We start from the raw sequence: 16935 nt of genomic DNA on the forward strand, positions 1-16935 counted from the left end.
TACTCACCATTAATCATGAATCACTTACCAAGGCCCATAAACCAACGAGACAATTTTTGAGCGACTGAATCATGTGGCCTAATTAATCAGAACTATTCACAAAACTATTTACACATTTATATACAACTGCAGTATAACGTTTCTTACCATGGTTTAAAACATATATCATTTAATTAAGTCACTAAGGCAAATGGATCAACTGATGGTAACTAGACCATAAATAAACAAGACCAGCTTGTCGTTTCAAAATCTAATTTTATTTAATTTATTATTCAAAGAAAGAGCATTTTTGATTAAATCTTAATTTTATAAGCAAAGTATAAGCAGCATTTTATTAAGGAAAAGACTTATTAGACTGACATTTTAAAGGCAAATCAATTAGCATGAATCAAAGTAAAATAACAGTTTCCATTCCCTAAATTCTATTTCCCTGTCTAAAACTCGATCCAACTAAAAAGAATAGACATTAAAGACTGCTGTCCTTACGTGCACCAAAGAGTCCAACAGCACGTCACGCCCTTCAGGAATCTGAAAGCGAGAAGACGCCGTCATGCCCATGGGGCCAGGTTTTATACCTTTCTAACTAGCTAATCTCCACAAAATTGTTCACTTTTCTTTGCCATCCAGAGTTTTCATTGGCTGTCTGATGTCAGTCCATTACGTGTCATCACCGTTACCATACTAAAATCGAGCTTTTCTTCAGCTCTATTGTCCATTGCTTTTCGTGACTTTTAGCTTCCTTGAAAATGAAACATTTCACACGAGTTACAGTTTGGGACTTCCTTAGCTTGGCAATCTTGCCGCTTCCTGTCCTTGAATCTGTCTCTCCAAGAGCACGTTTAGCACAACTTATTTAACTGCATTTCTCTGACAACTGTCGATGTGGTAAAAGTTTCCACTTCTTGTGCAAGGCTCTACTCTGGACAGGATTCTAAACACCATCTTTCACAGGCCTTAGGCCTCTCTCTTAAGGAAACTATTATTCAAACAAACACAAAACATTTATTAATTAGAGAATTGAGACCCATTCTGTTACCCACCCCCTTTGCTAGTTATTATTAACCCATTAATTTATGTTACCTAGCTGTGCACACAAAGCTGCATTTTATATCTACCTTCTTCTTTTAGGCCGCAGGATTCTCCACGAGCTTTTGCCACAGAAAAGACATAACATAAGCACACAAATAAGCACATGCCATTAGTTAAACAGCCGCATTTAATACTGACAAAGACAATAGACAAGGTTAGTTTATTATTTTCAACGCACTTGCAATTGCAACATAGAGCACATAAATTAGTCCCTCGTGTTGTGTAAATGCATTTTTAAACTAGGTTGATTAGTACTTTTCATCTCGTGCTTGTTAATACGGTTACTGTTTTATGGAAGTTTAACTTTGCGAGTTTGAATGAAATTTTATTCTGTATCTCGCTCCATCACCAGAAATAGAGATCGTATTGGCATCTAAACTAAGTTCAAAATGGCAATTTATGCAGGTTGCTAAGCCTGTTATTTCGTCTGGGTGGAGATTATGATGGCAGTCACTAGCTGGCATATTAAAAGCCCTTAATTCCTCACCGGAGTAACAATAGTTTTGTCCATGACCGGCAGCATATTTGACCCTGGCACGTTCAGGATGTGGATGGGCGCAGACGGGCTTGCCTTAGGCTCGTCCGACCCAGCATGTGGAATTTAGTGCTGGCCGTAAGGAGATCAACACGCTATGCTCCTCCCACCGGAACACCTGAGGCGAGGAGGAGTGTCTGGGAAGCCCTTCCGCAGAATCGGAATAACCACAGCGGACCGAGGGCACCAGAAAAGTTTAAAATACAGCAAGCGTTTGAACATTAACGTCTCATTTCTAATATTAAAATTGTGGCAGTATATGTAAAGAAGGAGCCCAACTGAGAGTCCCGTTCCCAGTGTAAAGTGCGGATAGATAGAAAATGGCAGCAATGTATTTCTAAAGAGGATTAGCAATTAGCAGCAAAGAGTTTTAAAAAGAAAGTAAAAACACAGTAAAAAATGAGCGTTAGAGGCAGACCCTTCAGCACTCACCCCATATTTGTTCCCACCACTTGACTCACATTCTTGTTTTCTGTGAATAGTTCTAGAGCCACCTGCTCCCTTAGTGCATACTCCTCATCAATCATTTCTCGACAAACCACCGACCCCAAGTCCTCAAAGCTCAGCTTTGGGACAGCACCGAACAGCTCTTATCTGTGAAGTCGCTGAGCCTTGTTACTGGCACGTGTGCATGCCACAAATCTGGGGAGAAGCATATTGTGTTTTCAGGCATCCTCTGATTCCCGTCTAACGATTCTTCACCCATGCTCTTCAGGTCGCTTAGCTGGGGCAGCTGAGGGCAGGCCTGCCTCGTGAATTTCAAATCCACAACGCAGATGCTGGTGTGCTGCCAAATCACTAGTGGTGCTGCTATACCCAGGTGTCCGTCCGGCCACATTATCCAATACATCTTGTCCATCTTGCATAGAGGAGAGCAGCACTTGAAAATTGAAGATCTTATGGTGGTTTATTCAAATAAACAAAGAAATGTCAATGTGTTTAGATTGTCAACTTACAACCTTGCACACAATGGTAAAATTGTATTTTTTTTCATCAATTGTATTAGTATGATTTTAGGTATATAATTGTTTAGGACGAATAGTAGTGATGGTGTTGATATAATATATTTATATTTAAATTAATATTTTGTATAAAGTGTTTTTAACTTTTTTCTAATACTTATTTTTTATATAAATATTTTGTTTCTATTTATTAAATTGGCTATAATATTGTTGTTTATATTGTGTGAATCAATGTTTTTGATATAATAGATGTTTTCAATATAGTTTAAAATCAATATTTTTTATATTTTTCGATATTTCTTGTTTTACTAGTTAAGCACAGGAAGTCAATATTTTTGTTATCCATATTTAATTTCCAATATTTGTGAGTACGCCACTGAGTTATGCCGCTTTGTCCCTACGGCAGGCTGGGCAGTGTCTTAAGTATACATGTTGTAATCATACTGATCTAGAGGCTTGACTACATTAGGCAGAGAATGCTCATGTTCGTATTGCAAAAAAGCCTGTGAATGTAGTGTGGAATCAAATCTGTAGCGTACATCGGTTGCAGTAAGGGAGTTAGCCTATTGTATCCATCATGGATGTAATGCTTTAGCATTTAGAATTCTGGCCTTTGTGACGGCCTCTAGGGTCGGCACCGGGGTCACAGACATTATTCCATTCCCCTGAGCCAATGCTCTTTCTCTCAACTCAGCAGTCTGTTTCGCTGTCAGAATTATTTCTGTCAGTGCAAAACATATCTCACCATTAGTGTATAAATGCGATATATATGCAGTCAGTATTGTCCTCTTCATTGAAGAAAGCAGGTATTCCATGATGACCCCACAATGATCCATAGCACCTGGTTTGTAGTATTTCCACATGTCTGTGAGTGTTTTGAAGCTAGCATGTCAGCTTTTACTGAACGTAAAATCTGTCTATGTTCAAGTGTCCAATGTGCTCTTGAAAAGTCTGGACGTATTAGGCCATAGAATTGTTTAAACTATTCTGCTTAGTCTAGAATGTATGTTCTGCCAACATTTAAGAATCCCAATATGGATTGTAATCTCGTCAGCGTAGTTGGAGGTTGTAGTTGTGTACACTTCTCTAAGAAGGGCGTTGCCAGGCTTTTGCCTTCACTTGACAACTTGTATCCCAGAAACAGGACATTGAGATGGGCAATCTTTGATTTTTTTAATTTAACTTAGTAGGCCATGTGAGCAAATCCCACAATTATGTGATCCACTCTTGTCAAGTGTACTGAAAGGTCATAATCAGTTAAATATATGTCATCGAAATAGGAAAATGCCTGGTCATCAAAGTTTTGTAGAGGTTTTGTCACTAGAGTCAAAGAGATGCTGGGGCTATTTTTATACCCCTAAGTCCCTTGACAGAACTGCCATTGTGAACCCAGCATGGAAAATGCAGTACATCTTCGTAGAAAAATACATTCAAGATATCTAGAGTAGTTTTTATTTTTAATGCATTATATTGTTAATTAGTACTGCAATATGTGTGTTTTGTACGGCAAATATGTGAGTAGCAGTGATTAAATGTCTGTAGTCTAATACTGAAACGTCGTGTTTCATTACTGGAAACAAACTAATATTAATTGAGCAGGAGCAACTTTCTATTACACCCTGATATTAAAGTTGTTGGAGAATTTCCCTAACTTGTTTTTTAGTCTCATTTCTAATGGGGTATTGTCTTTGAGGATGTGGGTTCAACTTTAATGGTATCTCATGATAAGGGGAACTGTCATCCCACCCCATATGGTTGCGGTATAATGCAGAAGTTTGTTCTAACGCCCACTGTTTGACGTATGAATGTTTTATGTGTTCTGAAATGAGGTCGGAGAAGGCAGGACAAATTACTGTTTCTCCTTTTGGGCAGTCCATGACAAATTCTGGTGGCAAATCCTTTCAGCCAAGAAAATGTCACAGCCAATTGACAAGTTCTGCCAAAAGAGAACTTTAATAGATCGTTGAATATCCCCTTTCATCTGGAGTTGCATGTCCCATAAGCGATGTAGGAGACTTACCCATGTATCTGATCTTTCCACCTGGATACAGTCAGTCAGCGCTCCTGCCCCAAGGCAGTTCATCAGGTTCTAGAGAACTATTACGACCTCTGCAACATTGCCTACCATGTGCAGAGCTCAGTTCCCGTTCATAAACAGGGTCCTCATTGTGCGAGGCATGCTTGCCTTACAGTCCCGCTACCTTATTTTTAAATTGAAGTTTAGATGATTTGGGTTTATCTTCATGTTTATTTATGTAGTCGAATGAGCTTTGTGAGTCCTTCTTTGGTTTCACATACTCCTCTAATCTGCGCTCTCTCCAGCCACCTCTCTCCAAGCATTTTTTTTTTAATTGAAGGTAATGAGAGGAATATGTATCAGTTTACTGATACTTGACAGGTTGTCTGATATTATCACCTTCACGCCAGTTTTAGCACTTCTCAGTGGCTTCCTGTTGAGGAGACCTATTCGGCGGTTTAGACTTTTCTTTATTTTTCTTATTTTCCCACATCCTCTTTGTAGCGGTTTGGGGTGCTTGCTTTGAGCTATCCTTTTCAGAACTACTCTTTATTTGTAGTTTGCTAGGTCTGGCATCTAAATGATCTCTACCCAGTGTTGCATAGGTTTCTTCGATAATTTTAGGTATTTTGCGCTCTTGTTGTCTCGGAACTAAATTTGGAATTCGCTGGCATATACTGAATGCTGTAGCTTCCGATTTGATGTTACTTTACATAATCGCGGACACTGTGGCAACGTTGCTCATCCACTTAATCTTCTGCCCCTTATTCATTTTGGAACTGTTTAACCACTTCTGGCAAAGCAGCTAATGAAGGGGTACCATGAGTTCTGGTATATACTGCAGCTAAGACCACACCCCAAGTGGTGCAGTCTTCCACAGAGTGAGACATTCCTATTGGCAAGAATATTATAAATAATTATTTGCTTCTTCTGGGGTCCCATGTGGGGAAACACTGCCTCAAGCTTACTTGCTTTTTGTGCAATCCAGAATGGAATTTCTTCCCATCTGATTAGAATTTTACCCATGCCTGCATTGATTGTGTGTGGGTGTATGTCTGGTGTAGCTAATTGTGGTTGTGCATTGCCCTCATGGGATTTAATGTAAATGTTTACATAACAAACTGTATGATCCACCTACACAAGGTCAATAAACATAATACAATCTGCGTACCTGTGCTACTGTCATGTTTCATATTTTAGGATGCGGTGCGTACCCGGCTAAGACTGGCCGTACTACTCCTTCATTGCTAAAGGGACCTATTCTAACATAGTTTATTGTGTCTGGTATGGCACCTTCAAACCAATTTCTATGTTCTTAGTATTTTCTTGGTATTTCTATTTGTTCATATGGTGTGTAATTATTTTGAACTTCAGCTGCAGTGTAATTGTGAAACAGACTAGTTGTTTGGTCTGCTGCTGGGAATGTAATCAGACTAAACTAACAACACAACTGCCAGTACTGGACTCACTTAATTTCTGATGGCCAGAGATCTGTTATGAACAAAACATATCAGTCTGATGTAACATTTGTAACTAGTTTATTTAAATCATTTTTTCTGATTATTTTTTCATTTTTTCAAAGACCTTTCTTGTGCATATACAAAATATATACAAAATATGTACAAATAGGTACAAATTTTACAAAACAGATCATAAACCACTAAGCAACACATCCACACTGAATCTTTCTCACTACAGACAAACAATTCACATTCACTAAAACAAAACAACATATACCTACCTCTGAGGTCAGTCATTATATGAAAAATGATTGAAAGCCCTGTCATATTGCATTCCCTATAGTATGTGTAGCCACCCTGTGGCTTTTAAGCCATCATTTTGTAGAAATAATGCTATGATATTTTCATTTTTACTCCATTTTTCAAAACGTTTTTGGGAAAAAGGTGTGCACTCATCACAAACACTGCAGTAATGAGGCAGACTTTGTTGCCACACTGTGCTTTGAATATTCTGTAAGTGCTCTTTAAGAATAGCATGTAAAAGGTATTGCATTATCACCACTCTAAAAATTATGCTGCAAAATGCACTATTTGGGCCCATTTAGTTTTACATCTTCTCCGGTGGAGAATTCCTTACACTCCTGTTAGAGCATTTAGGGCCATATGTATCAAGCCAAGTTGCATTCGTTTGCAAATGTAATTTGGCCAAATGGTATGTAGTAAGCAAATCTGCGTGCAAAATAAGGAATCGCAAAATGTGCGATTCCTTATTTTGCGATTGCATTTAAGGAATCGCACATTTTGCGATTCCTTAAATGCATTGTAAGAAGCATTAAAAAAATGCAATTTGGCCTTAAGGAATTGCAAATTACCACCACTTCAAGTTGGTGGTAATTTGCAAATTCCTTGAAAAATGCTCTTTTTTGCATTTTTTAAAATGCAATGTGAAGCACATACATGCCAACATTGCGATGTTGTACATACATCCTTATTTGCGATTCTCAAATACCGATTTCTAAAAAATCGCTATTTGAGAATAGCAAATCAGGTTGTTGATACATATGGCCCTTGGTCTCGTTCCTTAGTCTGGCTTACAAGGCGCACTTTGAGGCAGGAACCCATGCGCTACCACTTTCAAAGTTCATCAGCCTACTATTCATAAGGTAGGTCACACTCCCTTTTTGTATTTACATTCAAAAAGGAAAATGGGTCGTAATGTTTTCATAGCAGCGCGACTGACTTGCAAAGACAGTGTGGCCTGATCCTTGATACTGTTTTCAAAAGATTGCAGAACACCGTCGAGGATCAGGCCATTGCTTAGCACCAACTAGTATTTTTCCTAGCCTCAAATAAATTCACAACCAGATGATATGGAGAAGAATTCACAACTACCTCTATGCATACCCAACTCAATGTTATAAGACATCAACATGAAAGAACAGGTTTTACTGTCTTGGAATTTGAATCCGGCTACTATCAAGTCGACTGTGAATTAACAACCCGAATGCAATAGCCTTGTCAAAGTCTGATGGATGAAACACGCGTTGACTGCTTTTCCGATGACAGTGCCTGTTTTTTTAATAAAACTATCTTGTGGACTATATTGTATTTTAATATCTGTCAGAAAATGTTTATGATTCACATTCACATGTAGGGAATGACTGTCTATACCTCCACTCCAAACTACATCTATAAATAGCAAGTTGTACTCGTGGTAGAACACTATTTTCCTAATCTTTCCAGTATATTCGTTTTAGGGTACTAAAATTGTCTGTTTTAATTTTTTAAGAAAAATAATTGTATGTATTATTTCTATGAGGATATATTTCTTGGAAATAAAGTATTTCTGATATCATTTTTCTTGTATACAGTGTTCATACAGATAATTGTCAAAGTTTGTTTTGACTGCAAGGACCAGTCTTCTGGATAAGCAACTATATCTCATTTGCACTATCATATTTGTCTAATAAATGTTAGAGGTTCTGAAAGAATAATATTGAATATAGACTTACGACTAAATGAAATCATATATCTTTCTATCCAGGAAGAGCCATGTCTACAGCGACACCTTGCAATAACCAAAGAGGCATCATGATTTCCTCAAATGAAACTGGATTCATACCTTCTACACTGGTCCTCAGAGGCGTCCGTGATCTGGAGGACTACCACTTCTGGTTTGCTGTCCCTCTGTTGGCAATTTATATTATTACTCTTCTGGGAAACTGTACTCTTCTTTTGGTCATAAAACTAGCACAAAAGCTTCACAAACCTATGTACTACTTCATTTCCCAGCTAGCCGTCAATGATCTGGCTATGTCCTCTTGTGTTCTCCCAAAAGCACTGGCCATCTTCTGGTTTCATGATGCAGAAATCCGTTTCAGCTCCTGCCTCATTCAGATGTTCCTCAATGTTTCTTGCGTAGCGTTAGAAACTTCCATTCTTTCGGCCATGGCATTCGATCGCTGTGTTGCTGTGTGCAACCCGCTGAGATATTCCACTATCCTGACAAAGTCACTAATTGTAAAAATATCAGCGACATCTTGGGTCAGATCTATAGTCTTCGTTGCCCCAATTCCACTCCTCATCCTGCGACTGCCATTTTGTAGCCGGCACGTGGATCATTGGTTTTGTGAAAACATGGCTGTGGCAAAACTCTCTTGTACCGACAACACACTAAGTAATCTTTATGGTTTATCCATTTCCTTCTTATTAGTACCAGTACACATTGTGTGCATTGCATTGTCTTACATCCTCATTCTCAAGACCATTGTCAATCTTCCCCTAAGGCAAGATCGCTTCAAGGCCTTCAACACCTGCAGCTCCCATATATGCGTCATGTCCGCATATTACATTCCATTGTTCTGTAATGTTCTTTTGAACAGAATGCAAAATACTGTTCCACGTTATGTTCATGTCCTTGTGCCAGCCACCGGCCTCCTCGGCCCACCAATGATGAACCCTTTAATTTACGGACTGACGCTTGACGTGCGGCTTGCGGCGCATCACGTGTTTCGCAGGTTCATGGTCAAGCTCAGGAAGATTGCACGATTGTTGCCCAGGTTTGCTTTCTGTCAGAAATCAATTAATGATCGATAATGCATTGTAAAGAACAAATATTGTGTCTGGGGCATTATTAATTATTTTTGTGGTCGCAAACCTTGATTTCACCAAATCACATTATGGCTAAAATGCTGATCACATTCTGCAAAGTTAAAAAGTCTTTCGACCTCACAAAATGTATTTTGTGAACATATTGATTTGTAAAGAAAAATAAATTTGTAATTTTTGCTTTTCGCAGATTGGCTTGCAATATTCCAGTTATTTAAAACTGCAATTGAGGTTGCTACTGATCAGTTACAGAAAGCCGTAGGAGCATGGTGGCCGATTTGCCTGGGAGCTGTAGCTGCCGGCATTAAGCAGAGAAAACAGTGGCCACGTGGAGTCTTGCATGCTGTCCTGATGCCTTTATTTGTATGTTGGGTTTTGTGCTGATTATCACTTTCCGTGACAAGGTGCTTAAAGAAAGTGGTGCATGCAAAGAATGTGAATTACTGGAATGAAGGTCTTCTGTTCTTATCAGACTTAGATCCCTGTATTTGCAGTATACACATTGGGCCCGATTCACAGAACGAACTGAAGACAAAATCCTAAACTTACTACTTTTGGTATTCACAGAAGTTAGGATTTTACCTTAAGTTTGTCTTAAGACAGACTTAAGACAGACTTAAGACAAACTCCTAACTTAAGTCTGTCTTAAGTCTGTCTTAAGTCTGCCTTAAGACAGACTTAAGACAAAATCCTAACTTCTGTGAATACCAAAAGTAGTAAGTTTAGGATTTTGTCTTAAATTCGTTCTGTGAATTGGGCCCTTTGAGTCACCAAATGACTCCCGCCTTATAAATAATAATGAGGCAGTCGTGTTTGTGGATGAGTATATTGCAATCGCCTGGTACATTGGCTACATTTGAAAATGCTTGTGAGGTGGTCAAACCAGTTTTTTTTGCAAAAAACACCAATTGGTTTTTGATTTTACCTACATTTATCCAGCCCATTATCCTTAAGAGTCAGAATAGTCCATACATTAAAGCATTACTACACAGCATTTTTACTCAATTGGTTATAGGATTTGACAGTTTAGAAAAATAATCTTGTTCCTGTTCCACAGAAATGTATTTATTTAATTGGATACTGAAAAAGCACACTACGGCCCCCCCGCGGCGGGATGCCTGGTCTTCACCTTGGGGATGCCCAGTAGGGGTAATCTCGCAGGGAAAGCCAGGACGGGTTCCCAAAGCAAGCGCTAAGAGACCTGTCGGTGATTTGGCGCTATGTAAATCGAAATTAACATAACATAACATAACATATTAGAAAAGGGGGTCTCTAGTTGGCAGTGACACACACACTGTCCAAGAAGGGACCCATCCTTCTAGTCAGGATGATTAAAGTACACACCTAGGTATGCCGTGTCCTCATCCGCTGGCAGCTTGGCACAGATCAGTCACGCTCAACTACAGAGGCAATGTGTTAAACATTAGTATATAACCTACAGTAACACAGAGAAAACACCAGAAATGGACACCACACCAGTTTAGAAAAATAAAGTATCGTTATCTAACCACAAAAGACCAAAATGACAATAATCCAACATACAGCTATCAAAATACCAATTGTAAAATGTTTCTTGCAAAAATATAGCTCTCAGAATAGAATAGCTCCAACTGAGCCTATCTCCATGTCGTGACAGGTACAAATCCAAAATACGGCACTGACCGCAAGATGGGCGGGCCAGCCATGGACAGCCATGGACTTCCAGCGAAGCAGTACCTTTTGAGATGATCCAAATCATGGCATTGTGCAGTGTTGGGAAGTGATGCCGGGCTGGTGCCGGGTGGGAGCAGTTCTTGACTGCCACAGTGCAGGTGAGGCATTGATTCCTTTATGTTCGCAGGGGAGGTGGGGTGTTGGTTCCTTAATGTTGCAGGAGAGGTGTCAGTTCCTTACTGTGCAGGAGAGGCGACTCAGCATTGTAGCAACAGCGCCTTACGACAGTGCAGCATCGGGCAGTCACTCGTGTTGGTTATCGATATGTTATGCGGGAGGCACAGGCGTTGGTCGGCATCAGGCAGGGCTTTGTGCGCTCCACGAGCAGTGACCCTGGCCCAGGTGAAGGCAGCGGCCTCGATGATGGTGTTGCAGTCAAAGCAGGGACAGTGTCAGTGGGCATGAGGGCTGCGTTGTCATTGTAGTCAATGGTTTGTCACCCAGCATGCGGTGCCCATGGCTTAGGTGCAGGCAGTGGTGTTGGAGACTGCATCAGTAATCACTTTCTTGAAGTTTGCAGCCCCAGCAAACACCTCCAGTGGCCCAGATCTGGGAATGGCTCCACAATTCAGGTCAAAAGTCACATAAATAAAGTTCAGGGAGGCTGTAAGAGAAGTCTTTGTGTCCCTGACACTTTGTAACTGGAGACAAGCTCTACTTCAAGCCCTTGGAGATCTTCCCAAGCAGCATTCACAGCAAAGTCTAGTCTTTGTCCTCTTTCAGGCAGAACAGACAGCTGCAGGCCAACCCAGCAAAGCAATACACAACAATAGGGCAATACTCCTCCTCACAGCTTTTCAGCCCTTCTCCTTGTCAGATGGTTCTCTTGATCCAGAAGTAATATAAAGTACTGGCATTTTAGTTCCAATACTTATGCCCCATTTTATCATTGTAGTCTCTGGTTCTTGAGACGCTGACCTTAGTAAAAACCAGTTCTGTCCTCCCTGGCCCAGTTTAACTACAGGGGGTGGAGACAGCATTTCGTAAACAGACATAGCTATTTACAACTCTTCTCACCGCTCTAAATGCAGAATGGTCTATTCAGCATGGCTATGAGTCACCCAGGAAAAGCAGAACTCACCTCAAACTCCTTGTGACGGTCTAGAGTGAATGCTCATCCCCAGCTCGAATACACAAAAGGGCAGAGGTACACAGGATGGTTAAACAAGAAAATGAGAATTTTCTAATAGTGACATTTTCAAACACACAATTTAAAAACCACCTTTACTTTTTAGAGATCCTAAACTGAAAGTATTTCCCTATCAAAAATTGTCCCAATTGAGAGTTACACATTTAAAATGTTACAAGGGAGCTCCAATGATAGCCTATGGGAGATGCAGTCCTTGCAATAGTGAAAAACGAAATACACAGTATTTCAGTATCAGGATATGTAAAGCACACAAGTACATGTTCTTCCTTTAACATACACTGCACACTACCCTTGGGGGTACCTTGGGCCTACCTTAGGGGTGACTTTCTTGTAAGAAAACAGAAGGTTAGAGCATGCACTTCCCAGCTCTACATAGCAGTTTAAAACTGCACGCCAGCACTGCAGTGGCAAGTCTGAGACACATTTGAAAAGCTACTGGTGTGGGTGGCACAATCAGTGCTGCAGGCCCACTGGTAGCATATGATTTACAGACCCTGGGCACACAGTGCACTTTACTAGGGACTTACCAGTAAATCAAATATGCCAATGAATAACTAATCCGACTCACAATTTACACAAGGCACGGATCTTCAGAGGAAATTGACCAAAGTACATGAACCAGCAAAATCTAAATTTATCACACAGTCAAAAATACAGGAGGTAGAGGCAAAACATCAGGGCGAAACGACACCAAGAATGGCAGTTCTAACAGTGTCTGTAGAATAATTTATTTTCTTTCATTTAAATTTTTGGTTTAGTAATGTTTTCACATTGTTACATGACAGCTATTAAGATCATGAAAAATTGGAAAAATGGTTTTCCATTGCATTTAGGTATGGTGAATTGTAAAAAGAAAAGGTCTATAGGACCAGTCAATCCATACTGAAAGGAGACATCATAAATGGTGGCGTTGCATGAATGCCCTTTCTAAATGAACTGTATGGGGCTGATTTCCAAAGTTGTCCCACAGTGTAGATTTTCTACCAAAGTAGCTGTGCTGCATTGAGTCTGAGGGGGAGCACAGGACTGCACCATGTCTACAAAGCTCCCTTCCTTTTTACTGGTGAAACTAAATCGAGCATTTGTAAAGCGCACAGCTACCACCAAAAAGGTGTCCCAGCGCTGGGGGCTGTCAGGAAGATTAAGCAAGCTACTGCCCAGAGTCACATGGTGCTGGGCTTACCTGCTGCCGGACCCAGGGATCAAACCGTGAGCCCCTGTGGTCCAGAGTCAGGTTCCTTGGCCGCTGCAGCAGACCTCTTCCCACCTCTTCTCTGGTGCACAATCAGGCTCCAAAGACCCACACATACACACACGCACACACACTCGCATACACACACACCTTTGCACTTTAGTGCAAAGGTGCCTGCATGATGTCTGGCATAGCTTTTGTACTGGAAGAGTACCCTTCCGGGAATAATGCTATGCTTAGAAAAATTTTAAAACTTGCTCCAGTTTGTTCCAGTTTGTATGTGTGTTGTTAGTGCAGCAGACATGTAAATTCTGAAATATTTGCAGATATACACATAATTATTTTCTTTATTGCCAGCCACAAAAAAAGCATTTTTCAGGTACAAAGCCCTATCTACAAATGTTAGAATATAGGACTTTGCTTTGTATTAGAGCACCCATGAACCATCAATGATACACCCCCTTATTGCATAACAACAGAAAACATTACAAGCTCTATGTTGTGTTACTAAAGAGATACTTCACAGAGAAAAATAAAGTGTTGTACTGAAACGTAAACCCTAAATAAATATTTCACTCCAGTTTGCATCATTTTTGTGATGCCAAATTTTAGAAACAGGGGAGCATATTTACAAGGGCCTTATGTCTGTTTTTGTGGCTTTAAAAACCAAAAAAGTGGAGATAAAATTTGTGCCATACCTACAAGGGGATGCTAACATGCAGTAGCGCATGTTAGCACCATTTTTACCGACGCCTCGCTTTGCATCTCTGAGATGCAAAGTGGGCGTCAGTGGGCAGTACAACATGTAAAATATCGCTGATATGCACATCGAGATATTTACAAGGTGGCCCACGCATTTTAGCAGATGTTAGTTTAGGGTGAAAACTGCTGTTTTCGCCAAAAACTAATGTCTGCTAAAATCCTGACTAATGTATGTTTAACATGGGGGTGGATTCTTGTGTTACGACCACAGGGTTGTATGTACAAGCATATCGCAGTTTTTCAGGGAACATTGCTAGAAAACCAGCGATGTTCCCTGCAAAATGGCGATTTCCCCACTATCGCTGGAATTTATATCGCCCTGGAGAAATGCGTTGTTAATAACGCGTTAACAGGGTGATAAATTCCAGCGATAGATGGCGATAAATAAAAAAAAATGCTAAGCCTGCTTAGTGTTATTTATCGCCGTCCATTGCTGATTTACCCCACGGTTGTTTGTTGACTGAGTTGTGAACCTTAGATAACCAGCAACCACAACGCTACCCAAGGTAAATGTCAAGCACACCCCAAATTAACCTGTGCTCACACTCAGGTAGCTTGGCACAGAGCAGTCAGCCTAATATACAGCAATGTGTAAACTATTTGTGCAACTCTCCAAACAGTAAACATGGAACCTGGGAATATGACACTAGGGGCCGATTATGATGGCGGACGGACCTGAGTCCATCCGCCACCATAGAGTAGGAGGGACCGTCCGCAGAGGCAGCGGCGGTCCCTCCATGCAGATTAGGATGTGACCGCCAGGGTGGCGGTCACATCCTCTATTTTTAACATTGCGGCGGGTGTAGCTTCAAGCTGCACCTGGTGGTGCCTGCCGCTTTGTTCACGCAAATGCAGGGGGGTACCATAGTTACCCCCATGTGCACCCCCCACCTCCCCTTTACCGCAGTGAAGGTCCGTATGCTTTTCCACGGCGGAAAAGCCGCCGTGGAAAAGCATACTTTCTACCCCATCATAAAATGGCTGGCGGTGCCATGTTAATGCTTTTCCGCCGCAGTCGGAAGGCGACTGCGGCGGAAAAGCGGCGGACAGATTCAAAGACCCACTAGCCATCCTAATTTGGCAGTGGGTCTTTCAAGCATCCGCGGCGGTTTTCCCGCATCCTCCGGGCCGGCGGTGGCTTCCGCCAGCCCGGAGGATGCGAGAAATCCGCGATCCTAATGACCCCCTAGGTTAGGAAAATAGAACTTCATTTAATAAACAAGATCAAAATGACAAAAATCCAACTAGCAAACCTGAGTTATGAATGTTTAAAGATTATGCTGTGAAATAGAGCTTAGAAGCAAAAAGCTGAACGCTAGAATATTTGGATGCGCTGGACCAAGACAGAGCCAAAAGTTCAGGCCAACCGCACTGGAATGTATGCTGGCTACAGGGACCCCTTTGGGCTCAATTAACCACAGTATTTTAAATACTGGTTGCAGGGCGTTGCATCAACTCCCAACCATGCAGTAAATGTTATGTGTCGGTTCTGGAATGTGGCGGGGTTAGGTTGCAAGTTCCTCCTGCGTCAATGTTAATGATCTATGTGCTGGGCAGGCTGGGCAGAGCCATCAGTATAGATGATATAATCATGCTGATCTAGAGGCATGAATTCATCAGGTAGAGGATACTCATGTTCGTATTGCAGAAAAGCCTGTGTTTGTAGTGTAGAGTCAAATCTATAGTCTACATCTGTTGTGGTGAGGGAGTTGGCCTGTTGTATAAATTGTGGATGTAATGCTTTAGCGCTTGGAATGCTCGCCTTTAGGGGTCTAAGGTTGCCACCAGGGTCAATGCAGTTATTCGTTTCCCCTGAGCCAATGCTCTTTCTCTCACCACAACAGTCTCCACCACTGTTAGTTAATTATTCTGTCTGTGCAAAAGACATCTCAGCGTTAAAGTATAAATTGGATTTCCATGCAATCAATACTGTCACCTTCATTGAACGTAACATAGGTATACACTGATGTCCAGCAATGTTCTGTATAACCAAGTTTGTAGTATTTACATTTGTATCTAAGTGTTTTAAAGCCAGTATGTCAGCTTGCACTCAATGTAAAAATCGGTGTATGTTGAGATGTCCAATGTGTGGTTGAAATGTTTGGACGCATTAGGTCATCAATTGGTTTAACCCATTCTGCATAGTTTAAAATGTATGTTCTTCTAAAATTTAGGAATCCCAGTGGGGATTCGAATCCCTTCAGTGTAGTTGGAGGTTGTAGTTGTGCACATTTCTCTAAGAAGTGCTTTGCCAGGCTTTTGCCTTCACTTGAAAACTTGTATCCCAGAAACAGGACATTGAGATGGGCAATCATTGTTTTTTTTTAAATTAAATGTGAAGCTCATGTGAGCAGATACCACAATTATGGGATCCACACTTGTCGAGTGTACTGAAAGGTCATAAGCATTAAATATATGCCATCTACATAGGACAATGCCTGGTTGTCAAAGTTTTGAAGAGGTTCTGTCACTCAAGCTGAAAAGAGCCCGTAGGTATTTTTATACCCCTGGCGCAATCAACAGAACTGCATTTCAGAACTCAGCATGGGAAATGGAGAAAAATACCTACCTTCAGGTGCTATATTTTATCAGAAAATCCATTCAAGATATCTAGAGTAGTTTTTTCCATTCTATATTTTCGATTAGTGCTGCGCTAGGTATGATTTGCAGTGCAAATGTGTCAGTAGCTGTGAATAAATGTCTTTATTCAAATACTAAATTATATGAATTGTCTGGTTTTATTTCTGGAAACAAGGGATTATTCATTGAGGAGGTGCAACTTTCTATTACATCCTGGTATTCAAGTTGCTGGAGAATTTCCCTAACTTTTTTTTAGTCTAATTTTTAATGGGGTATTGTCTTTAAGGTTTTTGGATTGACCTCAATGGTATCTCATGATATGTGAACCCTTCATTCCATCCCAAATTGTTTGCGGTACAACACAGGA

At 40.7% G+C, this 16935-nt stretch overlaps 1 protein-coding gene across 1 annotated transcript; it reads left to right on the plus strand.

The window, feature by feature from the left end:
• The first annotated feature begins 8154 nt into the window (after positions 1-8154).
• Positions 8155-9159, plus strand: LOC144774026 (olfactory receptor 52K1-like). Its single transcript, XM_078659061.1, has one exon. The coding sequence runs from the start codon at positions 8155-8157 to the stop codon at positions 9157-9159; it is 1005 nt and encodes a 334-aa protein (XP_078515187.1).
• Positions 9160-16935: the final 7776 nt, after the last annotated feature.

The sequence above is a fragment of the Lissotriton helveticus genome, chromosome 8 (genome assembly GCF_964261635.1).
Source record: "Lissotriton helveticus chromosome 8, aLisHel1.1, whole genome shotgun sequence".
Classification (NCBI taxonomy): domain Eukaryota; kingdom Metazoa; phylum Chordata; class Amphibia; order Caudata; family Salamandridae; genus Lissotriton; species Lissotriton helveticus.